Raw genomic sequence first — 27,896 nt, 5'->3', positions numbered from 1 at the left:
ATGATAGTCCATGCTGAGATTTCTAAGTCTACGGCTAGAACCTATGACCATGAGTTCTGTTTTTTCACGCTTCAGTGCCAAGCCATTTCGACACATCCAGTCATGAATCAGATTATAGATCTTGTTTATCAATTTCACATCCTCCAAATAGTTCCTGTCAACGGGATGAGGCACTGGGTGTTGTCGGCATAGTTTGAAAAACAGATCTCATTCTTTTCCAATATGGTAAAAAGTGGGGTTGTAAAGATTTTATTCAGGATTGGCGATAAACAAGCCCCCTGCGGCAACCCATAATTCAAAGGGAGTGGTGTTGCTTCTGCAGTATTACTGCAAACCCAAATGGTTCCATTTACCAGAAAAGATTCACTCCATGCCGATGCTTGATCACTAAAATTAGCAAATTCTCAAAGTCTTTGGAGAAGCAGAGAGTGATCGACTAAATCAAAAGCAGCGGATAAACCCAACGCCATTAGCACCAAATTATGTCCATTATTAATCCTTCTCAATATATTGGATTTTAAATCAAGAAGAGCAGATTCTGTACTATAGCCCGATTGATGTTTGCTTAGAATAGTGTTGCTCTCCAATTGGGATAATACTTGTTCACGAGCAACTCTATCCAGAATTTTAAGGAGAAATGGGGCGTTTGTAATGGGCCTATAGTTGGTGGGAATAGATGGATTAAGACCTTGTTTTTTCAAAAGAGCGTCACCCAAGCTGGTTTCAACCGGGATGGGACACAACCTTCTTTGAGGGATGCATTAACAATTCTTGTTATGCAGTTTATAAGGGATTTCGAGCATGTTTTGATTGCATGGCGGGGAAAGCATCACCTTTACATGAGGCAGGTTTAAGTTTGATCAGGATAGATATGAGCTCTGCTTCTGAGATGTGCGTTAAGTTAAATGTGGAACTTTCTCGGCCTGCATCAATCCCTGTGTTTAGATTTTAACCCACGTCATAACTGATAGAGGAGTCTGTTCTGCAAGTTTTTCTCTGTCAATCGTGCACTTTATTTGTGCTAAGACAAGTCCCAAGAGCTGCATCTTCTTTGGGCACCAAGTTCTCCTGGAGTTTTTCAAAAGGAAATGTATCACCATGTCTCAGTCCGCCATAAATTTCGTATGCTCCCCCTGATCTCGTATGTTACCTTTTCCATTGCGACCAAGGACCATATTTTGCCCACCCATTCATGCTCAGTGGGAGCTTCTTTCGCCTTCCATTTTAGCCCTAGCAGCAGGGCTCCTGCCATTACCAAAATGACAGACTTTCCTCTGTGCCTTTGTAGCCAGTCTGTCCAGCTCCCCGTCCATGCCCAGTATGAACAGACCCATATTTGACTTTTTCTCCAAATCCTGTATGTCCTTTATCGCATCTTGGATCAAGTCCCAGAATACACCCACCACTGGGCAGTGCCACCAAATGTGTCCCCAGGTTCCCTCCGCCCGCACCTTCTCCAGCATAGCCCAGAGGCTGTTCGGTGGATTTTTCCATTCGGCTGGGTGTGAGATGCCACTTGTACATCATTTTCATCCATATCTCTTGGATTTGCAGTGGATGAGCCAAGCTGGGGATATTCTTCCATAGGTTGTCCCACTGCTTTATTCCAATCCCCTGCTGTGCTTCCCTTTCCCAATTGAGCATGAACTTTTTTACCCCAGCACCTTCTCCCTCTTTAATCAGTTTGTTCAAGTCCCCAACCAAGTGCTTATCCCCAGAGCTAGTGGTCACACATTTTTCAGAGGGGGGTTAGATCCCGTGTGGCTGCCTTCCTATTCCTAGGGTTTAGGGCCCAGTGTCTCAGCTGAGCGTATCAGAACCTTTCGTCTTCCCGCAGCCCGAAGTCACTTTTACACAGAATGAATATTTTTATCTGCTTCCGACAGCAATCACGAACCTCGGTTGAGTTATCTCGCAAGTAACTTGAACCTGGTGAAATTATTGGAAATCCAATCAAGTGCATCCCTACATAGAGAGGCTTCTATGGAAATATTGACCATCTTTTGCATGTAAATTCTGTTTTTGATTTTGCTTGTACATCTTTTGTTAAAATGACTGCAATATCGGAAGGCTGCAACTTCAACAAAATACTATACTTGTCCTGCAACTGGTCTGGAGGATGAGGTATGACAACTGAGAATGTACTGAATTATAGTAATAGTTTGTTTAATGATTTGCAATGCGGTCATTAAATTGCAAAGCATTAGATACCCTTGATGCAATTCTCACTGAAACAAATGCCACAATGAAAGTTTGTACAATTATAACTGTAGATTACTTTGTGTATCCCTAGTTTAAGGATACACTAATAGTTTGGTGCAATGCGAGCCTTCTCGAAAAACCTACATTGCTTTGGTTACCAATAGGACATTTTGTAAAATGTGTTTACCATCTGTGTTTACATAGACCGCACTGATGGAAGTACAGACCATTCCCATGGAGGAAACCACAGACACATTCAACATCCACATGGTGAGGCTGAGTGACTTACTTTATCGCTTTTGATGTGGTCTAATTTATAATACTAATGTAAATGTTCTATTTAACAACTGTCTTAATATATTTATCAACTAAAGCACAGAGACTGGACATCTACTGCTATTAGATTCGACAGCAACCGCACTCTCCATTCAAGTAATTTTTATACCAATCCTTCAGATGCGATTATACAAAATATTTATGTTTAGCTTCAACAGAAATAGTATTGATTATTGTTAAGTACAATTTTAGCCTTCGAATGTTAACAAGCAAAGATGCCAGTTGTGTGGTCTCCAGGCACTCAGGCAGATCTGTAATGCAGGGTGGGTGGTTAATAGGGTTGAGCGTGAAAGGAGTAAGATTGCACATTGCAGTGCTGTGAAGGTAGTTGGAGGTGTATGCAGATGAGTGATTATTAGTATGAATTGTTGTTGCAATAACTGGAAATCCACCCAAGTGCATAGCAATCCAGAAATCTGTCTAAGTGGCATCTAGCCTTCTATGTAAATATCAACCATCTTCCGCGTGTCATTTTTTGCTCGATTTCCTTTTACATCTTTATCATTGATATTACTTTGATATGGAGGGGGGGCTGGAACTTCTACAACGTACTACTCTTCTACTGCAACTAGTCTGGTGGATGAGCTATACCAAATGAGAATGTATTGAATTATATTGTTTTCCTTTCTTTTGAAATACGGTCAGGAAATTGCAAGCATTAGATCAAAACCTCAATGTATTTCTCACAGAAACAAATGCCACAATTAAAGAAAAACTTTGCAAAAACCCACTTTTTTACTGAATTACAGACACTTTCACTAACTATATGAATGAAGTATGCTTTTGTTCATAAACTTTAGCTGCTTGTTAAAAATTGTAATTGTTATTAAAAAAAAAAAGAATTCAACACATCATTTAATGAATATGTTTTGCAGGATGATCACACACCAACTCCCAGCAACATCTCTGAAGGTTATCAGGTACACTTTATAATCGGTCTTTTTAAAATTTGACATACACAGTGTTCAACTTTATGTCACTCATAATGATAGAATTGTAATCAGACTATTAATCATATCTTTTTAGAAAGTTTTAGCTGATCTTGTAAGGTCGACAATCATTAAATCAACTGTCTCAAGATGTAGTTTGTGAATCAATGATTTTAACTTTACATTGTTTAACAATAAAATCATTTTTGTTGAATTTGTTACTTATAAGGAATGTACTACTAACGTGGTAGAAATTGAAGAGACCCATGGACCAAAGGTATACATAAGATATTTATAAATTTAAAGTTATCATTCAGAACATTCATGTAATATTTTTAATTCTCTTATGTTTACCAGAATGAAATTGGTTATATTGGTATACATGAATCTTGAAGTCGAAGAGCAAATTGCACGGTTGATACAATTTCAAAATGCTGTTTTTAAGTTTGGTCTTGTGGTCAGCAAATCAGATTTGAATATTCCAAGGAAAATTCTGAAAACCAGGGTAAATAACAAACGTTTTTGTTTTTAAATAAGTTGTTTATGATTGTACGGATTTGACATTTTGAGGTTGTAATTCATATATTATGTATGTGTACAAAGAATTAAGCATGTTTCTTTTCATCCATTGAGACCTAGGAAGTCGAGAAACATGAAGACTCAGACAATACCACAAACTAATGATGTGGCTTGCCAAACCGATGTCAATTGGGAGCAGCTACTTTTTGAAGCTCGGCATGGTCCAGTTAAGATTCAGAGCCACGATGTAGATGTTCAGTGTCCGGAGTTTGAATGGAAGGTCACCAGTGACCCATGTAAAGTAACCATCATCATGTCTCGGGAGGATAGCCAGGGGACAACGTGCTCGCCTTGGAAGCAAGACGACACGAACCACCACAGGTTCGATCCCCGGGTACGCGCTTAGAAACCTCTGGGTATTAAGCGCGTTATAAATAACCTATCATATCATATCATTATTACAGCACAACACGTCACCCCAGAGATAACAGACCATTTTTTTGAATTGATTGCAGAACCACTCACAGAATCCACACCCGCTAAAAAATTACAATCTAACAAAGAGAAAATGTTCACTCTGTTACATTTGGAAAATACAGAAATGTCACAAACAGAAATAAGTAACTTTGCAAGTGATTGACTATTGTGCTTATGATCTGGACTTATCCACCACCATGGAATCGCAAACCACTGTACTGCAGGACAATTGGCTGTTACAGCAGTCAAAATACATGTATTCGACTGCTGCCTCATTCAGATTATGAAAATGATGTGATCATAAATTACATAGGAGGATTTGTGAGGAGCCATTGGGGAACTTTATGAGTTAAAAGGCACAAACAGGAAGATGAAGAGTAGCGGTGTACACAACCATAACATGTTCATGGTCATGGTCTGCTCAACCTATATTTGGAAAAGTGCCTGCTGGAAATGTACTTTGTTCATCTGCTTTGCTTTTTAGCGGATCAACGTTGAGTGAAAGTTCAAATATCTGTATATTTGTGGGACTAGAGTACCTTGCAAAAACCCAATATTACAGATATCAGAAGAAATTCTTGTTCCCGGCTATTAGCCAGGCATGGACACTCAAACAAATCTCTTTGGACAATGCTTTTGATTGGAAAAAGGCTCAGGCTTCCGGATGATGGACAGTGTGACAGTTCAGGTTTTTCTGCCAACACTGCACTTAGTACTTCCAAGACATGGAAACCAAAATAATAGTGAGTTCAGCCATCTTACAAGTGTCTGAATGTACATCTTCGGTTGCAATGGAAAAATATGGGTTCATTAAATCCATTGAGCTTCTGCAATCCAGCGGAATGCAAATAGACCCAATAGCCACTGACAAGCACGTGGGAATAGGGTGATGCAAGAGCAGTTCCCGCACATCAGTATGATCTAGGGCACGTTGCAAAAATCAATTTCTAAAAAAAAAGTTACAGCTGCTGGCAAAAAAAGCAACAAAAACAAGCTACTGAAAACATTTAAGTTGGTCATATTCTATCAGCAACCATCTTTGGTGGAGCTATGCTGCTCAGAAAATGGCATTCATGGATGCACCATTGTGCAAACAAACGCTCAGGGGAATGAAACATTTCCGTGAATGTGCACATGGACCATTGAGCAAGAAGCATGAATGAAAGAAAAAGGTGGTTGATGCCAGTCTCCTCATCTCACACAGCACTCGAGAAGATTGTGTATGACAACACACTTTCAAGAGACATTATTATTACTTAACTTTTATAAAGTGCAACACGCTTGTGGACATGAACTCTGCCACACTGGAGAGGTTCCATAATATGTGCCTCAAGTACAGGTCTAAAAGGTTTAATTTTGTCATAGATGGTATGGAAGCCAGAACAAAACTTGCTGTACTTTCACATAATTAGAACGTTGGCGGAGAACAATCAAAAACTGCACGAATCTCCGTTATAACAAGTAGTTTACCAAAAGAAGCAAACAGTGGGTGGCAGAGCAATATTCCAGCCGATGGATTTCGAATTAAGATCTGACATTGAATCTGTCCCTAGTCAATGCCACAGAACATTGCGATAGAGGTTTGCCCTCCCAAACTTAAACTTGTTGAAAGACTGACGTCAAGATTCAAATGGTGTGTCTGTCATTACAATTTTTGTTTTTTTAAATAAAGCCAGTTTGACTCGTTTGCACATTTTGTGAATTGTACAAAGTTGCCGAGTGGGGGCAGGTCTCTCTCCTCGGCTAGTGCCTCCCTTTGGAACAGCCTCTGTGCCCCCTTAGACTTGAGCAGGACCTCCTTAAATTCTGGAAACTGCAAAACATTATGCTCTTCTCTACCTCTCTTTCCCTTTCCTGCTAATCACCTCACTGCCGCTGTGAGCGGTGGCCTGACCCTCATGAATCTTACATGATCCCAGGCCCTTCCTCTCAGTCTATTCCAGCACCCTCCCACCCCCACTGCAATGCCCTCTGGGCTCAACATCCCACCCCTGTGAGTTGCCTGTACTTGCACTTAGCCTGATGTTCTCTGCGTCTCCTCTGTGGCTCTTAGCACTTCCCTCCCAGTCCCTCTTCCAGCGATTGTCCACTCCTCTGATCCGCCTACCATCCCCATCCCCTGCACTTCACCTCAATAGCACTTGCACGTACAACAAGGCCTAGTAGGACCACGACTGTATAGTTAGTTTTTGTCATAGTTATTATTTCCCCTGTTCCCATCCCATTCGACTTTGTGGTGCTTGCAAACACAATGATGTTAAAAGCGCCTAACAAATGCCCAGTAAAATTAACATTAAAATAGTAATGGAGGTGCAAACCGTCTTTTAAGATTCAGAATTTAACTTTGCTGGAAAGTCGGAATATTGCTAATTGGCTGCAGATAGAGCAAAGATTTATGTGACAACTGATGTCCTCCTTCTCTACTAATTTCAAGTGTTATGCTGATGACACACCCCTTTCCTTCAAGCTTCCCTCTACTACCTACCTCCTCTATCATTCCCCATTGTCTGACCGCTATTCAGGCTTGGTGCACAGACAATGTCCTCAGTCTTAATGCCAGTAAGACTGAGATCCTTCTGATTGGAACCCCTGCACTCGCGTTTGCCTCCAGCCCTCAGGCCACCCTAATTGGGCCCTCTACCCTCACAATCTAGTGAGGCCAAAAATCTTGGGTTGATGTAAGACTCCTCGCTCTCATTCACCCCTCAGACCTTTACATAAAGGCACACTTTCAACTTCACTTCTGACAAGGCAGTCTCCCTTTCCTCACCGTCCCCCAAGAAGCTCAGTGTCTTCAGAGCTCTGGTACTTTCCAGGCTGGACTACTGCAATACCCTCCTCTGCCTCTTCTCTCCCTTCACCCCCATCAACTAATACAGAATACGGCTGAGAGACTTATCCATGGCCTGAAGCCCAGGGATCACATTTCTCCAGCTTTACTATCTCTACACAATCTCTCCACTGGCTCCCGGTGGACACCCATAATTGCTGTGACTGGCGGACTGGTCCTTCATGAGTCATCAGCATTACTCTCTGGTCCCCCCCGCCTGGCTGTCGGGTGGCTGGGCATTCAACCCTTGAGACACCTCCACCCAAGCACTTAGCCAGTAGCCTCCTCCCCTGGCATCCCCTGGTACTTCCCCTCCTGGGCTCCCAGTAGCACCTGCCCATACCTTGATCCACCACTTTCCCCTCCCTTCCCTTTCTCCTTCACTTCGAACTGCACTTGCACGATACGAATGTGACAAGGACTACTATTGCTTATTTATTATTATTGATTAGTTACTCCACTTGTTTCCCTACCCACTTTATGTCTTGGGTGCCTGGTGACACGATTTGTTGTATATAACCTTACAAATACTCAATCAAAGTCAAATCGATGCAGAAATGATGATTTCTGCAATAGATCTACACATAAGCCAGTAAGCCTTTCAAAACTGAACTCAGAAATGTACATCACTACAATTGCTGCATTTCTAGTCTATTTTATTTTAATTTTATTTCTTTTAGTTACTCATTGCACGTGTGGCCCTGGGTGCAACAGTGCACGCATGCTGGTATGAAATAGACCCTTTGTCCACCCTTTCATACCCTTCCCGGTCCACCTGTGTCACCTCTATAAGCCCACTGCTTTTCATCCTTCTATATACATGCATCTGTCTTCCATGCTGTAACCACCTATATACACGTCAAGTAAAATTACCGTAATGAGTTTATAAACCACAGTGAAGGCGGGTATTGATTAGCTGCTCAGCGAACAGCAATACATACTTATCAGGTGTTGGTGAACTAGGTGCACTGATACATTTTGAAATAGGGTGCATAGTCACAAAGTTAAAATTAGTTAAGCAATGGACAAAAATGTCCGATTGCGTTGGTGTCCTGGCGGTGGCACTCTCAGTTTAAAGTTGTACCCATGCTTGCCCCCATACTGATAAAGCAGACCCTTTTCTTGTTTTCAACATTCATTCGAAAACCCCTTGTTCCCGAAATAAAGGAGTCTGTAAACAATTACAACACCCTGATGCTTGAAAGATTCTTACATGCACAAGACAACCAGACAACTCTTTTTATTGCACTACTGGTGTTCGCTTCACACAAGTATCTTGTAAATAAAATCTGCAAGTGTGCATGCATTACACTGTTTCCAGGTTATGCGATGAAGGCATTTACTGTGGATAGTACACGTAATGAAGGCCTTTGGAAAGCAAATGCCCATGTCACAGTGAACTGTGGGTTGTGAGGGAAAGGGGCCATTAGCACTCCTGATTTCACGTTTGTGTCTGCCGCAGCACAATAATAAAAGAGAAGACATCACAGACCATACTTGTGGAATGGCCTGGGACCTGTGAAGCCCAGCATTGACTTTTAGCATCACAGTACTTGAAAGTCCTGGTAAGTGACAAGCTACAATATCCCCAAAAATAAAAGAACCCCTTCTGTTCGGTTTTCAAGAAGGTAGACCTCAGGGTTTAAAAAAATAGTAATTGCACGTTTCTGCGTTTTTAAACACGAGGATGCGTATTGGGGCCAAGGTGCATAAGACTGGTTTTCCTGATGTGAATTCCAATTCTGTTTATTTGCCATAAAGAGTTGCCCCACTTTGACCCCAAACTATTATTATTTTCTTTTTAAATGATCATTGACCTATTGCCGTACAGGGCAGTCCGAGCCCATCTTCACCTCGACTAGGCACATCTGTGAAATAGTCCGTAATTGTTGTGTCACCATTTGCGTTATTACTGTTGCAATGGTAGTAAATATTAATACTTGAAATATTTCATGGTCTTGCACCGCAGAGCCTACCATAAATATTTTTCATTTTTGTGGCAGGCGCACCCTCGGAAACAAAACTCACTGTTAACACTGGATAAAGGGTCTCATTGTTATTTGGCATTCAATGGACCACACTAACAATTTGAAGGACACAATGTGTCCAATATTCACAAAGAATTGATAAAATTCACTATATTGAAAGCAGACGTAGGGAAGTTACGTTTCCATTACTGAGATCTGTCTTTCGAAGCGGTTTGTCATCGGTCACATAGAAAGAATGGAAACTCAATACACAATATAAGCAAAGTTTTAATTAATGTTTATGCAAGGGGATGGCAAGTGTGCTGTATCCAACACAATTAACGATGTCACGGATGAATGTTCAATTTGACGCAAAGAAAATACATTGTACGTATCAATTATAACTTAAATTCATAGTTAACATTTATCTAATGTGTATATTATATAAAAAGTGGGTGCTGAAATATATTTTTCTTTACTTTCGATTTTAGTTGCATTGTACCGATGTGCAGCTGTCATGGGGTAAGTCTTCCAGTTGACGGCTTCAACCAAAATTGGACAATACTAGTGAAAAAGGCATCTGTGATAAGCATTATCTGGGACAATCGCCAGACACCAATATGTCCTTTCGCCGTTGCGGTAACAGGGAGCAACATGGCAGCCTATAAATTATGAAAACGTGCAGATGTGAAAGTGTTGCATTTGAAACTGAAACCACTCCGTTCTTCTCACATGTCCGTCAATCCAAAATCGGGGATGGAAAATAGGTACTTTCTATGACGAATACAAAGAATTTGATTAATCTATCGCTGGACGGAATTGCCATTATAAGATGTTTTCATGGAAATAATCTGCTCTTTTCAGCTTTATGACAAAAACAAAAGTACTTGCAACCATTCCGATTGCGCTTTTCTTCGAAATATACACTTTTTACCATTTTTGAAGTTTTGCGTACTGTGTGGATGTGTGGGTTTATGTTCCTCGTTCGGCGTTGGATAACGTTAGGATAACGACAGGGAACGTTTGGCTACGCTGCCCACCAACGTATTAAAATAGGTGGAGCATATAGTTTTGATTAGTGATGTCAGCTTTAGGGGCGGGTGATCTGTATTACTGCCGCGATGGGACTTGAATTTAGGGCACTAGATGAACGGATAAGATTTCCACAAGATGGTGGTACCCAGGCAGACGTTTTCGCATATATAAAATTGACGAAAACTAAGGGAAGATGCATAGGAATTTATTTTAAGATGGATCGTTATATGATCGAAAATACATTCCTGATCGATGGGCACAATAACAGCGAACTAGACTATTCCAAAATGGTACAAGGATCTTTTTAAAGGACCACTGGTAATGCACAATTCTTTACAGTCTCAGGGACTTAGTCCTCACCTTGCTTCTTGACTGCACCCATCATAAGAAAGTACATTTTTGCCCTTGCCCAAGGATACTGTATTAAAGTGCTCCGGTTTGCTTGGTTGGGAAAGCGATGACCCAGGGCGACAAGGAACCTGCATTTTATGCAGGTGCCTTTGGTGGCTGGAAAGGATTCCCTGGACAACCCCATTCCCACCTGTGAACTTGGCAGTGACTTTTCACATGGGCATCCTAGGAAACATCGGCTCTTTAAGGATGTTTGGGATGCTGGCAGAGGTACACTGACGAGCGTGAGGAATAACCCCATTATACAAACCAGAGACTCTCCAGGGTGCAATTGCTTGGTGTCATTGTGGACTCTGTACCCAAAGGCTTGATTTGAGGTTGTGAATTTCCAGATTCCCTTTGGCCACACTTTACCATGCAGCATCAGGAGTATGAAGAGAAGTGAGCCCTAGGCACGTCAGCTACTCAATGCTCCATCCAAGCCTATGCAGATTCTGAAAATTCAAAATACTGGATTAGCAGGGGTGTGCAACCTTTGGCTCTCCAGATGTTTTGGACAATTCCCATCAGCCTCGGTATTATAGCCAATAGTAAGAGATCATGGGAGTTCTAGTCCAGAAATTCTGGAGAGTCATAAGTTGCAGACCCCTAGACTAAATACTTCGATATTGCTATATACAAGAGCGACACTGCTTTTGTCCGGGAACCATTAGAGTTTGGAATACCAAAACAGGAATACGTTGGGATGGGGAGGAAAGGCTGTGTTTATGAACCAAAGTATCTGCAAAATAACAGACCCCCTTGTTATACACAATCTCAAACCGCCCCCCCGCCCCCGGAGGGTTGGCTTGTAAAAAGCAGTAACCAAAAGACAGACTTTGATGGGATCAGCATGATTATATGAAACATTGCCAAGTGGAATAGATAACTGTACCACATTCCGCAAGTAGGAGTACTTACATGTTTTTCCATTACAGCACAGGACAATATCATTTACCCAATCAGTGTGATGCTCCATAGATGCTATGTATGGGTCTTGCTGAAAAAAAAATGAAAACTTGAATCAATGATGTTAGCAGGATAGGCAAACTTAAACCAAGAGAGACAGAGCGGGCCAATTAAAGACACCGGGATTCGGCCCTAATGAAATCGGTGGACAATCTACAACTAAGTGACCCTCGCTCCTCTCATTATGTTTGGACAACCCAGTCCATGCACCAAATAGGTCCGGAGTCTGAAATTTTATCTAGAACATCAAATTTATTGAGAATTATTCACAAAATGAATCCCAACAAATAAGTTAAAAGGACATATAGCAGAAACTGACATAAAAACACTTTACCAACATAAAAAACTTTTTGTATGGATTGTATGTAAAAAATCTTTCCGCAATACCCCCCTAGTGCAAGGGAAAAAGCATAAAATATTATCACAAAACACCCTTCCTATACAAATCTAAAAACCAACAGGGGTGCAATATCAAAAATCCTTACAGTACAATAGTTTTGTGCAAAATACAAGAGTGCAAAAAAGTGTGCGTTGGTTAGCAGAGCCAGGCTGCTCCTCTGTTCAAGGATGCCTTGATGGACTTCACAAAGTTAAAGAGATGACTACTCCTTTATCTGCTTATGGGGATAAATACTCAACTTAATATGAAAATTGACCACACTGTTAATTTTACAGTGTACTTAACCCAACATGTTTCGTCCATCTAACATAGGGTGCTACTTATCGCTGTGGACTTCCTCAGGGGAACAAACTACAATTTTTTTGTTAGTCAAAAACGACTGAAATGTCTTCCTATATCAGTAAGCAATCCAAAGGATTATCAAACCACAATATCTAAGTGGAGGATAAGAGGTCCAAACCTAAAGGGAAGAGGGAGGAGAGAAAAAAAGAAGAGAAAAGAGGTAGCAATCAGAATATTTGTCTGATTTCTTGCTGCCCACTTACGGGGCGTTACAATTTACCCACTTAGGCTTACCGTGTTGAAAAGGCAATGATCAGTTCCTTTTCACACATATTGGTTCAGGGGTCTCATTTGTAGACCAAGATTTCTGGGAGAGAAGAAACATGAAAAACAGTCAACTTTCTGTTGAAACGACAACTAGTGCTCAGGCTGCCTGTTCATTTCTACCTTAATACATATACTCATACTTCGGTTGCTTTGTTAAAATTCTACCGGGCGTCTGTTCTGTCAAGTTAAAGATAAATATCTGAACGAGACTCCAGGTGATTGTCAGGAGATTCTAGACACACTTATCTATTCTGCTTCTGTTGTGGTCACCCACTACATAGTTCATTCTGAGATCGAAAAAGTACATGTGCTTTAACGTTTTCTATCCGACAGCCGCCATGCGCTGTCGGTATCTGTGTCTGTTACTGTGTACGCTAGTTGCACTTCAGTTGGCACGCGCCTTTAAAAACCAAGGAGATTACATGAACGACTAGAAGTCTGACCGTGGTGAACGCCTACTGCACTAGCTTCGAAAGAGCCTAGCTCGTTTGCTCTCATCACTTACCAAAGTAAAGGCTTTCGTCCTCCCGTAACTGCAGAGTCTATGCGTCCTCTGTACTGGATTCGCTGTACTGTCTTCTCCCAATGTGGAAGAGGAAATACTCTAGTGACTGGGTCATGTGATGAGACTAACGCGTGTCGTCACAATGCACGCGGGGCAACTGGTCTGTCGATCTACGCTGTAGTCACTCCTTGCCCTTTCGGCTTAACCAATGCGCCAAGACTGAACTATAAATGGGCCAAGATATGCCCTGCTTTCTGATCTAGTCATGCATCCTGGGCGAAGACCCTACGGGAAAAGTTTAAGGCAATTACACTGTGTGCTCACACACTTGCAACTACGTTCGAAAAACACAAATTTGTTATTTTATATATTAATCCATTACATTATGTAATGAACTGCTGTCCATTACCTGGCATCGTTGTACAAACCGGCATGGGAAAGGAAACAGACATTTTCAAATCCCTCCAATTGGATTCAGATGGAGCATTCAGTGAGCTCTCCAGGTATCTAACTGGCTGATAGGAGGAGAGGTAAGGCTTCTACACACTCATACACACCAACCTACATCTTTCTAGACGTGAGGATATAAACCTCCAACTATCTCATATTCCTGGGAGGTACTAGTTTGTGATAGAACTCCTGTCCTAAAAATTGTTCCATGCTATTTGTTCATTCAGGCCATTCTCAGATGTGTTAGTGAGAAAAATCAACCATTGTTCCTTATAAAAAAAAGTTTTTTAGGGTCCACCTCCTTATTATTGGATTTTGCCAATTGCCATACAATAGCCCACTTCAACGTATCGCTATTGTGTTCCATTGCTATAAAGTGATTCACCTTATTCTTAATGCGACTACGATGTTCACTGATCCGTTTTACCTTCCGCTCAGTCATGCCTATGTATATTTTAGAACATGGGCACCAAATAGCATACACAACGTTCGTAGAATTGCAGTTAGTGAAACCAGTCTGTCTCCAAGGGCTGTCAAGTCCAAGGTCTACCTCCTTGGTACAACATATAAATTTACAATTGACACATTGTCCGCATGGTGAATGGCCTGACAAAGTGGGCATCCCTCACTGTTCCACGACGCTTCTTTGTACATTGGGTTTCACTGAAATGTCCTTCTTAGTGAGGAGTTCTTTGAGATTGGATCCTCTCCTATACGCGCACACAGTGGTATTGTCAAAGGGCAATCTCCCCCTTCCAATATGTGCCAATGTCTTTTAATGATCTTAGTGATTTCATTGGACCGAGTGTTAAACGTGCTGACTAACACGATCTCTGTATTTGTTTCCTTTCTCGTCTTGTATTCTAATAGTGTGTCTTTGTTATGCATGGACCTTTTAAGGGCTCTTTTCACAATTTTTTTAGGGTATTTTCTCATCAATAGTTTAGAACTTAACATACTTGCTTCTGATAAGAACGTTTGGTTCTGTGAACTGTTCCGTTTGAACCTCAGGAACTGTCCAAACAGCAAATTCTCCCTTGCGTGACGTGGATGACAGTTGTCAAAGCTCAATAAGGCGTTCCTGTCCGTAGGTTTGTGATATGATCTTACTTTGAGAACCTGATGGTCGATCCAGATTGTGACGTCCACGAAATTGAGCTCGCTTTTACTGTTATGTTGATGTGAATTTCAAAAACCGATTCTGTTGGTTCATCCATTGTGAACATTCTAAAAACAAACTTTCCAAGCCTTCCCAGATGATCCGAATGTCAATGAACCTACGCCATAGAACAATCTTATCCAAGTATGGATTGGAAGAGTGATAAATGTTTTGGGTCTCAAAGTATTCCAAATACAAATTTGCTGCAGTAGGAGCGACCAGAGAGCCCATGGCTGTTCCATGGATTTCATGGTACAATGCTCTATTGAAACAGAAATCATTTGCTGTGAGTGCCATTTCGGCACACCACAGAATAAAACTGTTTGGGGTCGAACCTGTAGACATCTCGCCAAAGAGAACCTCCTCCAGGACCTCGAGTGTGTCTTTCTGTGGAATACATGTGTAAAGTGATACAATATCGAGGTTGGCAAGCAGTTGTGTGTCAAACTGTAGATTTTCTATCAAATTAAGGACCTCAGTGGTATCCTGAATGTATGAGTACATCGTCGCAACATAGGGGTTCAAGTATGTGTCTGCAAGCTTGGATAATGGTTCCAAAAGTGAGCTCTTTCCTGACACTATCAGGCACCCGGGGGGTTAATCAGAGACTTATGGATCTTACAAAGAGTATAAAATGTTGGTTTAAATGGTTTCTGAACACTAAGATACTCAAATTCCTGTTTGGAAATCCAATCCCTCTGAAAGGCTTTCTCCAGTTTGTCTCAAATGAGGATAGGCAGTCTTTTCTGTGGGATCTTCTGTGAGTGAGTTGTCTGTTACAAAATAGATTGTTTAAGACGACTGCACCTCCTTTGTCTGCCTTCCGGATTGTTGGTGGCTAGATTTATGACTGCTTTTTTCTCCTCATTACTGAAATTGTGGAAGGTCGCCAGTGTTTTTCATTTTTCGAGTGCTTGGATGTCCTGCCATACTCTCTTCGCATACACTACTGTGTCCGGTGTACAGCAATTGACAGGGGGATCAAATAGTGATTTATTCCATAGTTCGCTTTCATTAGTAGGGGAGTCATAAATTGTGCCATGGAAGTATTGTCGTAGATTTATTTTACGCAGGATAGGCGCCACTGAACGGAAAACAAAATGAATCTCAGCAATCTGCTTAAAACAGTGGGTTCACAACATATTTGCTCCCTATGGTATTATAATCCTGACTCTTCGGTATTACTTGACTTTTTTTTTTTTAAACATGTTAACATAATATTATTGTACCGCCTTATTTTCAAATGCAATGGATACTAACGTTATGTAAATTCAAATGCATACATATTTACCAGAGGATGCTAAAACGCAACTACAGTTTTTCTTAAGTAGGCTTTGTGGGACGGGAATTGCGCACGACTTGTGGATTCTGGGAATACATCACTTGCTTTGTTAATATTTCTTCTGATGTTCATCGTTTTCCTGAGAAAGATTCTTTATCTTTTAAAAAGCGCCAGTCAGAGGCTGGATACTGAAATATTATACTGACCTATATATGGACTTGCAAAACGACACCAGCCGGATTTCATACGAGTGTGGCACCACAAGTAAAATCCCAGGTTCATATGGAGCTGCATGTGACCCTTGCCACACACTTCTGCCATTTTCGAGGAGCTCGAAGGAGCAGTAGGACTGCATTAAGGTTGCATGGCATCACAACGTTTTATAGCAGAAAGCAGGAATCTATCAGGCGAAGAATGTATCCATCAGTAAGAACACTGCTGAAGGAACGTCATTTGTTTTTTTAAGCAGATATGCTATGGATACCTGGTCTTAAACAACAACTCATAATTGGACAAGAAAGTACATAAATGAATGCAAGGAGCAGATCATTTTGAACGAGAACCTGCTGAAAGGTGGACTGTCCAAAATGGCCATGGTCTCTGCCAATTATATAACCCAGCAAGAACAGTCAAGTGACATATACAAAAAATAATAACAATTAAAACATTTTTTTTAAAACCTACAGCAAGAAGAAAGTAGCCGTTTGACTCCTGATCGAATGGGTCATGAATACTACCAGAGATCTCCTTTTGTGCTACTTCATAGTAAATCTAGATGAAGTGGACAATAAATGTGTAATAGTCCATTTGTAATAGCTTTTCCAATTCATAGACCAGCAAAACTAGCAATAGCAGGGAGCGCTAGCAAACTGGATCCAGCATGGCGGTCTCCGTGTGAGCTCAGTCTACCAGGCGAAGAAAATCGCAATAAAGGTGGGGAGCTGCTGGTGTGGCCGTGAAGGAAGGTCTCACCACGGGCAAACGAGGTGGTGATGAGGCCGGCACAGTCTCAGGGAGATTGCTGTACTGCAGACCGTAACGCGGTACCTGGGTTGTCATGGCCTGCAGCGCCAAGTGAGGCAACGGAGGAGTAGAGGCACTTGGGACCTGCATGAGCAGCGTGGCGCGAGACCCTGGAACAGGCCTGACAGCAGGAGCCTAGGGGCGCACAAACTAATCATCCAGCACCAAAACTGGGTACGGAACACTCCTGATGGCCTGTGGTGCACCCAGCTGGACTGGCCACCTGACCGCCCGCCAGCCCTGTGATTTGGCAGGTGAACACCAGCGATAGAGAGGCGAGCAGGGCGGCCTGGTACTTGTGTGCGATGGAAAGCGCTAGCAGCCTGCGCTCTGAATTGTGGAGCACGTTGGGGTCTCTGCACTATGGACCACACCAAAGACTTCTCTGCGCGGGGCAGGTGCCCGGTGGGCAACACAAACTTCATATTTCATAAGCTTTCCTTTGAGGGAGGTTCGGCGGCCAATATCCTCCCCCAATATCTCCCCCAGGGCTCGGGAGCACCAGAGGCAGATTGCCACATCAGGGAAATCCTGTTACAGCTTAAAGCTGGGATACGGGGGCCTGGATGCAAAGATGGACTCTCCTCTAAAGTTGACATGTTGCAGCACCGCCTGGACAAGTATAATGACCGCCTGGACGAGGTAGAGCGAGTACAGCGTTTACAATGTGGAGGATAATACAACGGCCTTGGCAAGTCGAGTCACTGCGATAGAAGGCCAGCTCAAGCTAGTGGCTGCCAAGAATGAAGATCTGGAAGGTCGTGCCGCAGGAATAATATTCCGGTTGGCCAGAATTAGGGAGCAACACAGCCAATCTAAAATGGAAGTTATTGTGAAGCAGCTTTGTAAGACAGTCTTTGGAGGTGAGGAGATGTCGTTCCCCCTGTCCCCGGTTTGTGGTAAAAGAGCGCACAGGTGCCAGCGCAGAGACCGATCCCAGGGCCCCGCAAGGCCGGTACTAGCACAGCTTTTAAATAATCGTGACACTATTCTCAGGTTGGCCGGGCAGAAGGGTGCCCTGCAGTACCACGGAGACCAATTACAAATGTTTGTGGATTTCTAAGCAAATGTGCAGGCATCAAGTAGATCCTTTGCTGGAGTGAAGCACAGACTACGTGACAGCGAGATCCAGTATTCTATGCTCTTCCCTCCCAAACGTAGGGTCCAATTGGATGGGAAAACACATTTCTTCTGGTCTCCCGAATCGGCTACCTCCTTTCTCGATGGCCTGGACAAAGGTGGCAGGGGGCGAAAAACGCCTGAGAGATGGTGACCGGGGGAGGGGTAACAGAGGTCAAAAGGACCCCCGAAGACGTTGAATGTGGTGAAGGGGCATGGAGACATACTATGTGAGTGATGCGGCGGCCGATAGCTGGTATCTCCAAAGGACTTTATGTTTATCCTACGACGTTCGGCTGGCACTGCTCGATTCGGCACTAGTGCTCGGTGCACAGCCTTGTTTTGTGGGTCATAACAGGGTGAGTAGGCATCAGGCGGATTGAGGTTGCCCGTGGGGGAGGGGGGATGGGGAGAAATTGGGTGTGTGGATTGTTGGAGATCGACCATTGGACATCAATGTGGCAGAGTATAAACGTGGTGTTCAGTACATATTAGGCAACGGGAAACAGTAACCGAGAACTAATTGTAGATTTTACGAAACGTGGAAAATTCGCGGGTAACAAACCCACCAAGACTTCGCAAGTGTTCCGTTATTTGGAAAGGCATGGAGTGGGAATGGCACTACTTCAAGAAACCCACTTGGAACCTCGGACTGAGTCCTGTTGGGCATCGCAACGGGGGTGTCAAATACTTTGTCCTATTCCAGGGGAGGGGCTATACTAATAAATACGTTTGTTAAGTTTTGCTTTGTGTCTGGCAAACAGGATGAGGGCAGGGCACTGATAGTGGTTGGGGTCATGGAGGGGGTGGCAAGTGACTCTGGTAAACACTTGCAGACCAAATGTGGAGGATGTGGGCTCTCTCGATTGGGTATCAAACTCGGCTTACTGCCAAACGGTGGCGGGGGGTGAGGGGAAGGAAAGGGGGGAAATGAACACAGTGCTAGACCCTGCCAAGCAAAGATCTTCAGGTTGCACGCCCTACATAAATAAGGTTAGCAAACGAATTCAAGACATTAATGGAATGTATGACCTGGTAGATGTGTGGAGAATGCAGCACTGGGATGTTAGGGATTACACCTTTCCTCCATGGGTACAGGGGTCAAGCTTCAGATTAGATTACTTATTGGTGTCAGGTGGGGGGGGGGGGTTTGCACTGGGCGAGTGCTCCATCCTGCTGAGGACCCTGTCTGACCACTTCCCTGTACTATTGAGTGTGGCACAAGAGAGGCGAGTGGGTGGGGTGGCGGGGTTGTGGGTCTTCGTCTCCATTGCATTTTAAGTCAGACGCACTGGCGGACGCAGTGTTTTGCCAGGAGATTCGGGAGGAAGTTGTGGCTTTCTACGAACGGAATGATGGCTCTTACGAGTCAGAGGGTGCTCTGGGAAAGTTTCAAGTGCTATGTAAGGGGTATATGCATGGCAAAAGGGATACTTGAAACTATCAGGAGGGAGCTTGCAGCCAATGAGATCAAGTCGAAGGAGTTGGAAGGGCAGTATGTTACTTCGGCTACCCCCAGTACACTGGCGGCATTAATAGCTGAGCTAACAGCATTTCAGAATAATGCAAATAGGGAGGCTAAATTATTGGGTCAGAGCTGGCAGGTAAGGCAATATGGGGAGGGACAAAAGCCTGTCAGCTAAGTGACAGCCTCTGTGGGTTGAGACGATTAGAGATGCCCAAGCGCTGTGTTAGGCAGAAACCTATGCAGTTCCCTTAGGGACCACTGCAAAAGGCTCAAGACTACAGGTGTTGGCAGTAAACCCAATTGGTAGCAGTCTGTACCACCCAGATTTACCCGGTAGCTGTGGCTGAGCAGCCAGACTTCTCTCAAGAAGAGTTAGACAGTATATAGAGTATACAAGATAGGTACTAAAATAAAATAGCACAAGCAAACACTGACCAGAGCTTGGGTATAAAAGTATATCATTATTTATTTAAAAACACACTTTGTAAAATACACTAACACTAATATGGCAAAAAAGTTCAAACACAGTCACTATTAATATATATATACATCCCTGATTACTTATTGAACAAGACTTAGTTAAAACACCACTTATTTACAGACAGAGGTGAGTGCTTAACCTAAGATGGCACTCCAATAAGTTAGTTAAAAAGGGAGGGAAAAAGGCAGAATTAGGAAAATACAAAATACCAACACTTTAAGAGACCCAGAGCAAGTCAGAAAAGGCAGAGTCTACTGAGAAGCAAGAAAGTCATTGGCCAGGCCCACTCTTGGAGAGAGCAAGGCGGAATGTGTCCAAGATCACACAGTTGAATAGTACTTTAAAGAGTCTTTGCAGATAGTTCAAAAAGGGTTGGATCAAGTCAGGAAAAGTTAGCAGGTACCAAGTAACGACAGGATAGAAAGTCAAGGATTTACGGGACACCTTGGAAAGTCTGTTGCAAGGGAGACCAGGCGGGACACAGTACCTGAAATGGTGATAAAGCTCCAGCGGGGGCTGTTGTTCCTGGCAGTGGGTGCCAGTCAGTGCTTTGTCCAGGGGAAGAGGAGATCGACATGAAGGAAAGCTGGAGGTCGTTGCACTACCAGGGAAGAAACCAGCCGTGGAGTTTCCTGGTTAAAAGGTGAAGGGCGTGGCTATCCGGCCACTGGGGTGCTTGGCATGGGCGATTCGACCACGAGACGATCCAGGAAGGCGAAAAAGACGGCGAACTGGTTATCCCCACCAGCTCAGAGGAAGAAGACTCTCCGGGATGAAGATCTTCTCTGTCGTTGGGAAGTGGTGAGACGGTTCAGCAGGGCTCCACCGGTGGTGTCGTCGTTGCAGGTCGGCTCAGCTTCTCCCTCTTCGGATTCTTTGGTCCTGTGGCGACTTCTGAAGTTCCAGTCCCCAAAGCCCTGCTTTTATGCAGAAAACCCCCATTCATCAGTCCTAGCTGTCACTCAAACATGCTAAGTGGTGAGCCGGGGGGCTCACCACTGGGCCAATCACACAAGAGTGCGGCTTGAGTTGCTGAGGCAACTCAGTCCAGGGTGCCTAAACCCCCCCTCCCACACATCCTGTAGACCCAGACAGAGTGGCACCACTTTTGGAGGCTTCTGTGCAGAAGCCAGTCAAAAAGTGGAACAAAGGGCTCGACTTGGGTTGGAGTTACAGAGGCGAACACAAATGCCATTTTAAAACCGAGTCCTGGCAAAAAGACCCAACCGGGGAATAAATATTAAATAAATAACCCGGCGGTATCTTTAAAATTGCACCAAAAAAGTGGTGCGTTTAAAATGAATGGGAAAATCCCATAGGAAATATTCCGGTGGAATATTTTGCGTGGTAACCGCTGCCACCAGCCAGAAACTGGAGGGGGGACTGCATAGTGCCCCCTCGAAAAACAGACCCAGGGGCAATCTAATTACCCCTACCAGTACTTCCACAATACGATGGTTTGTACTGGTTCTGTTCACAATTTAAGACTAGTAAAGTCAATGGTAACTTTACATGCCCTGGGAGACAGTAGTCAGTCCCAGGGTATGGAGTCTATGTTTGGGGGTCACTAGGACACCCCTGTGTTACTGCACTGAGGGTGCTGTGTAACACACTTACCAAAAATACATGAAACCCTATGGAGTAAAAGACCCCATAGCCCATAAAACACATTACGAAGTCAAAGGATATCTCAAATCATGTCTAAGAGTGGGAGAAAGAAAAAAATAAACCCCAAAAATCCAGCAAAGCTGCTGGGGGACTCAATAGGTTTGGGAAATTAGCCTCAACAGAGAATTCTCCCTAACAGGCTGCCTCGATATGCGGATAGCAAAATCGCAGCCATGTTAAAGGCGTTCATAGAATGCCTTTATGCTTCCAGATACGAGCAGGATGAGGCCGATTTGTTGATATACCTGGAGGCAGTCGAATTGTACTGGGTGGAATCACCGATTAGGGACACCCTTAATGGGGAAGTGACAGTGGAGGAAATCCTGACGGCCATTAAGGAACTCCCGGGATCTAAGGCCCCCAGTCCGGACGGCCTGACCAGGGAGTCTCTAAAACGTACACGCCTTATCTTGGCTCAAAAACTGTAGCTTATATATGCAGAATCAGTGAAGGAGGGCTATCTGCCCCCACGCTGTGCAAGGCTTCAATTATACTGTTGCATAAAATGTGGAAACCATCCGAGGAGTGTACCTCATACTGGCCGATCTCCTTGATCAATGTGGAACATTTGTGCAAGGATCCTGGCTAATCCCTTACCCCCGCTGATGCCTGGGCTGGTGCAGCAGACCAGTCAGGATTTATTCCAGGGAGGAATAAGACATATGGTCTCCGCTGGTTTTTTGGGGTCTTGTCGGCATTGCAGTCTGGAGGTGAAGGCGCCGACTGTGCTATTGGATGCCGAAAAGGTGTTCGACTCAGTTGCTGTCCTCTGAAAATCTGGTCTGGGTGAATACTTTATCTCATTGATCTCACTCCTTTACACGGCACCTGTGGCAAGAATAAGGGTTGGGCAGTCTCAATCCGGGTTGGTAGCACTGGGACGGGGGACCAGACAGGGCTGCCCCTCATCTCCTCTTTTAACATTGGACATGGAACCCTTGGCAGCAATGCTGCATGATTACCACATCTGGAGGGGAGTACAGCAGGGCCTGCATTGCGTGATAATCTCACTATTCACTGACGATGTGGTGATCCGGTAGTCCATCTTTCGTCAGTGATGCAAGAGGTGTTAAAGTTTGGGGAATTCTCTGGGGTGCGGATAAATTGGAGCAAGTCAGTAGCATTTCCGCTTACGAATGGAACAATGCAGCATTTAACAGGTTTGGGCTTATATAGAAGACAGGTGGGAGACGGGTGTTGCTAGATATCTGGGAATCATCCTCACATGGGATCCAGCTATCTTGGTTAGGGTCAACTACGGTAGAGTCCTGAATCACATTTAGTAACGGGTGCTTAGTTCGCGTTCCCTCCCCCTCACATTTCTGGGTCGTGAGGAGATTGTGAAAATTATTATACTGCCCAAACTCCTATCCTTATTCCTTAATGTTCCATTGCTCCTTATGTCAGGGTATTTTTCATAAAACTACAGGGGATTATCATTGATCTGTTATGGGCTGGGAAACAGGCCAGGGTGGCATACGAGACTAACCCAGCAGTTTATTAGGCCACATGTTCAGGTAGAGAGGGTATTGGCTGCTCCCGACCTCCTGCGTTCACGGATTCTGGGTGCACCTCAAGCGGAACCAGGAACGATGCATTTAGTCAACATCAGATGTGTGATATGGAGGAAGGTGGCTCATAAGGTTGGCATTGTCACGGTATGCTCGCCCCCTGGTTCCTGTTAGATATGTGGCAGATTTGGCAATCATCTGTATTCCTCTCACTGGCTCAGATGAGGGACATAGGCGGGCTGACCGCGTTGGACATGCTTATGCATTTTCGTGTGCGGAACACATTGAAATCCAGGTTTCCATAATTTCCAAAACAGGCGGAGATATGGATTTTGCTACACAGGTTGATTCAATCACAGGGGGAGGGCAGATTGGTTTCTAATCTCTACCGCAACCTAATGGAGCGGATCCCATGGGTGGTGGGGATGGACTGAGACAAAGGTGGGAGAAGTCACTCCACAGAATAATACCCGAAGAAGACTGGGCTTATGTGGCAATGCAGACACAAAAGGTTTCACTGAATTCCAGATTGCAATTGGTTCAAAGTTTGTGCATCAGGTGTATCATACGCCAGTAAAATTACATAAACACTTTACAGATACTCGGGATGAATGTCTTGGGTGCACCGATTTTCTAGATCTGGCATGGTCCTGCCCGGTTATAGGTAGGTATTGAGGGCGGCAGGTGGTGCCCAGGGTCTCGCTCATCGTGGATGAGGAGCTCTAACTGGACCCTGGTGTGGCGCTATTGGGGAACACGAAGCACCTGCCATTGGCTTCCCATATGGACTTAACCCAATGAAACACTTGTGTATAGGCGCGTTACAAATACCATATCATATCATAGGCTCACAGGACTTTTGCTTGCTTTGGCCCGCAGTAGAATAGTCATGTCATGGGGGGAAGGGTCCCCCCTCCCAAAATGCAGACTTGGTTGGAAGACGTGGCATATTGTCACGATCTAGAGACTGCCTTTATTCGAACTTTACCGTTGCATGCAAGACCACCTGGGAACTGAGCAAAATATGTTTAATATCTTTTAAATATTTGAGGAGGAATGTGGGGAATGCTGCGATTGCAGTGATGTCTTAACGGTTCTTTTCTGGGAAAATGTACAGCTCAAGGATGTGGTACAGTATGGCTCTGGTGGTATCAGACTCTGATGATGTTTCGTTGTGTCGTTTTGTTTGTATTTGTGCAAAATTTAAAAAATCCAGTTAAAAAAAGAAAATAGCAATACCGGTCTTCCATCTGGCACGGCTTACAATTGGAGACACAATAACAGTGTACCCATTCAGGGTCAAGACAACGAAATCCCAACTCAAACAGGCATGTGGCGGAGGAACAAAAAAAAAGAAAAAAATAAGATGAACCTTGTTAGAATTTTTGAGACCATCCTTTGTTTCAAACTTGGTCTAACTCGAAATAAATACCCTTTGCCTTGATAAATCCAGGAAAAGATGAAACACACAAACAGTGTGCACCCCACATTGTGCTGAGCATTGATGGGTACGAGTAACGGGATTCAAACCGACCCATGGCAATTATGCCTTTGTCTCGTCCTCCGACACACGATACAATAGACCACTCAATTCCGATTTCCCAACACATATTAGGCTTTGAACCAGAATGCCTATCGTGAAATATGGCTTTAAGTTGGCACATTTCAACTCCCAAGTCCACTGCGCAAACCAGCAGAGTACCGCAGGGATTGTCTCTGCCACTCATGCTTTTCAATGTTTACATTTAATCTCCCTTTCAACATGTATGGCAAGGACAGTGAAATGAGAATACACAGAGGCCAACACTCCTTCCAGAATGACAGAGAGCCACTTTGGTCTTAACCCAGCAAGAATCCAGAATACTTCTATGCAGTCCAGCCCAAGCTTCAGTTATCCCTAGACTATGGCCTCCTGACCTAGGCCAACCACCACTCTTCCAGTGCACGAGGTTAGATAACTGGGATCACTTTCGACCACCACCTCTGCTTTTCCCCTCCCTGCCACACAAACACCTGAAGCATATACGCTCAGGAATATTTTACCAAGCGCATACAATCTGTTTAAAAAAATAATCTTGGCTTCCTAAAAGTTCTTATCAAAAGCCTTGAACACAGATTATTTCCATTATGAATAACGTAAATCCTCTTGGACGCGAGAGGGATTTGTTTTTCTGACGCAATACCATAGACTTTCTTTAATTATTCACCTTACAACAACTGAACTAATGGATGAGCTGTTATGCTATACTATGCTTTAATGCAGACTGTTATTCCCCGTGCCATTTGTACATAACAAAGCTTTCATTTGAAGTTGATACTGGAATTCTTTGTGTAATGAATTTGAAACAGTATTTTTTTAACTAATGTGCAAATAAATGTTTTCATTGGGCTTATTCCCTCAAGGCAGGTTATTTAAATGATTTTAAGAACTTGATGTTGTGTCTAAGTTGTGGTTCATTTTTAAGATTCTTGGGGATTGACATTATTAGATTTGCCGACAGGAATAAATACAGCTATTCTCTTAAGACGCTGACTGTTCTAGGTTCTTACAGTCGAACATATTAGAACATTAAAAACTCCTTCTCTGAGGACTTGTGCCACCTACAGTGTTATACCTCTACTGACATAAACCCGGCTAGTTTAAGCTAACTGGGCATGGCTCAAACCATGTCCTTTCCCCGGGAATAATGATGGCCAATGCACCCAGAGCAACCAGCTACGTTGTCGGACTTAACCCAATGCACACCCTTTCCTTCATCAAGTTCTGTAGACGTAGATTTACCTCAAGGTCATAATGTGCTAACATTACTTCTACTGCTGGATCGTCTCTTTTGCTTTCAGCATGAGCACCAAACCTGTGAGTTTGGATTTCTAAGACAACCCCACCTTTATTGTGTTCACCTCCCCTCCACCCCTTCTTTTCTCACTGTGTGCCTGAAGTGTTCTGTATGCATGTGGCACATTTTAAAAGACCAAATAAAGTAGTGAACCGTAAGAGGCAATAATGCATACGCTCAAAGGGAGTAGGAATCCGGAACGAAGGCCAAGGTTTATGACTTGGGTAGGAACTCCCAAAACATTTTGGGTGAAAAGAAACCAATAACTCTTTAAAAAACGGAATCACAGTTGCGCTTCCAAATGAAGAACTCTGCTCAGGTGTCCTTGTGAACATGCTACTACGATCAGACTAGTCTTTAATTGAGTCTATATTAAAAGCTACTCTTGTTCAATGACAGCCCAGCTCCAACACGTGAGCTGCAGCCAGGGCCTAACAATGGGTCAACACCCAACTGAAAAATTCTTCCATCTACTAGTAGAAAAAGCTTTCCTTGACATGCTGGAAGCAGACAACAAACTTCCATAAAAACTTCCAAAAGATTCGAGTTCTTGTACCATTGGCATTAAGGATTGGATCGTAGAGCGTGGAGGCAGAATTTGGCCAGGTATTTGCAATAGGAACATTAGTGGAGGAGGAGCTGAGGGATTGTGGCATGCTTGTGGATCGATCAGAGCAACGGGACACAATTTCAAAAACTCACTTTCCCTCACAGATTCCTTATATTTTAAATTGCTTGGTACAGTACGACCAAACTCCTTGCTGCTCTAAACTGGGAGAGGACATACTAATCAGAAATTCTAACTTTCTCCATCAACTATCCTTCCCTTCTCACCAAGTCTGGCAGGAAGAAGTTCTAAAAGGATATCCTGGTCTCCCTAACGCAGACACTTATACCAGTGCTTCCTCCAGACACACCCTCACCAACATCCTCTGTCATTCCCTCGCCAGATCTATGGACTCTTCATACGGTCTCTGTGCCCTCTCCTTTCTCTTCTCCCATTAATGGGGACACCCGCTGGGAGACCCTCCTGGCCCCCTTCGACTCCTCTAAGGTCATCATTAATGTCTACCTGAATGGCACAGTCTTGGTCCAAGGCCCCAACGGCTAACCTCCTCCTCTTTGATGGATGCTTCCCATGCCTCCAACTTCCTTTCTTCTCCTGCTGTCCCCCCCCCCTCTCCCATCCCCGGCTTCCTTGCGCCCCCCCTCCATCTCCACCTTGGCTACCTTGCCCTCTCCTTCCTCTCCTGCCCTGCCTTCGGGCTCAGTCTACTCCTCCTGTTACACCTCTGCAGGGCGTACCTCCGATCTGTACCCCTCCCAGGAAGTCCTTCAAGGCTGGCATCCTTCTCCATATTGACACTCTCAACTCTCGCTCAGCCGTCAAAACCTCCTCTGACATCTGCCGCCTCCTGGAAGAACTTCATCTGGATGTCCTCGGTCTCACAGAGACATGGCTCACGGCCAGCTCTGTCACAAGCTTTGACATTCTCCTCCCTGATGACTACAAGATCCCCTCTGGACCCAGATCCACCTGGTCCGGAGTGGGTGTAGCCCTAATCTTCCCCGAGTGGATTCCTGCCTCTGTCATTCCCACGCAGACCTACACCTCTTTCGAATGCCTTCTCTATAGGCTTTCTCTCTCTCCTGGCCACTCCCTTACAGTGGCTACTATCTAATCGGACACCTGGTCAGATCACCTCCTTCCGCTCGTAGTGGACGGACCT

General features: G+C 43.9%; 1 protein-coding gene across 1 annotated transcript in view; it reads right to left on the bottom strand.

Moving 5' to 3' along the window:
* WDR48 (WD repeat domain 48) overlaps window positions 1-27,896 on the bottom strand; it is a 1,182,842-nt gene that overhangs the window by 1,041,956 nt on the left and 112,990 nt on the right. Inside the window, exon 3 of the mRNA XM_069647743.1 lies at window positions 11,607-11,685. Within this exon, the coding sequence (XP_069503844.1) occupies window positions 11,607-11,685 (79 nt within the window). The remainder of the gene's footprint in view (window positions 1-11,606; window positions 11,686-27,896) is intronic.

The sequence above is a fragment of the Ambystoma mexicanum genome, chromosome 2q (genome assembly GCF_040938575.1).
Source record: "Ambystoma mexicanum isolate Mex_15411 chromosome 2q, UKY_AmexF1_1, whole genome shotgun sequence".
Classification (NCBI taxonomy): Eukaryota; Metazoa; Chordata; class Amphibia; order Caudata; family Ambystomatidae; genus Ambystoma; species Ambystoma mexicanum.
Note: the sequence above shows the minus strand (reverse complement) of the source record. Positions and strands in the feature narration are given on the sequence as shown.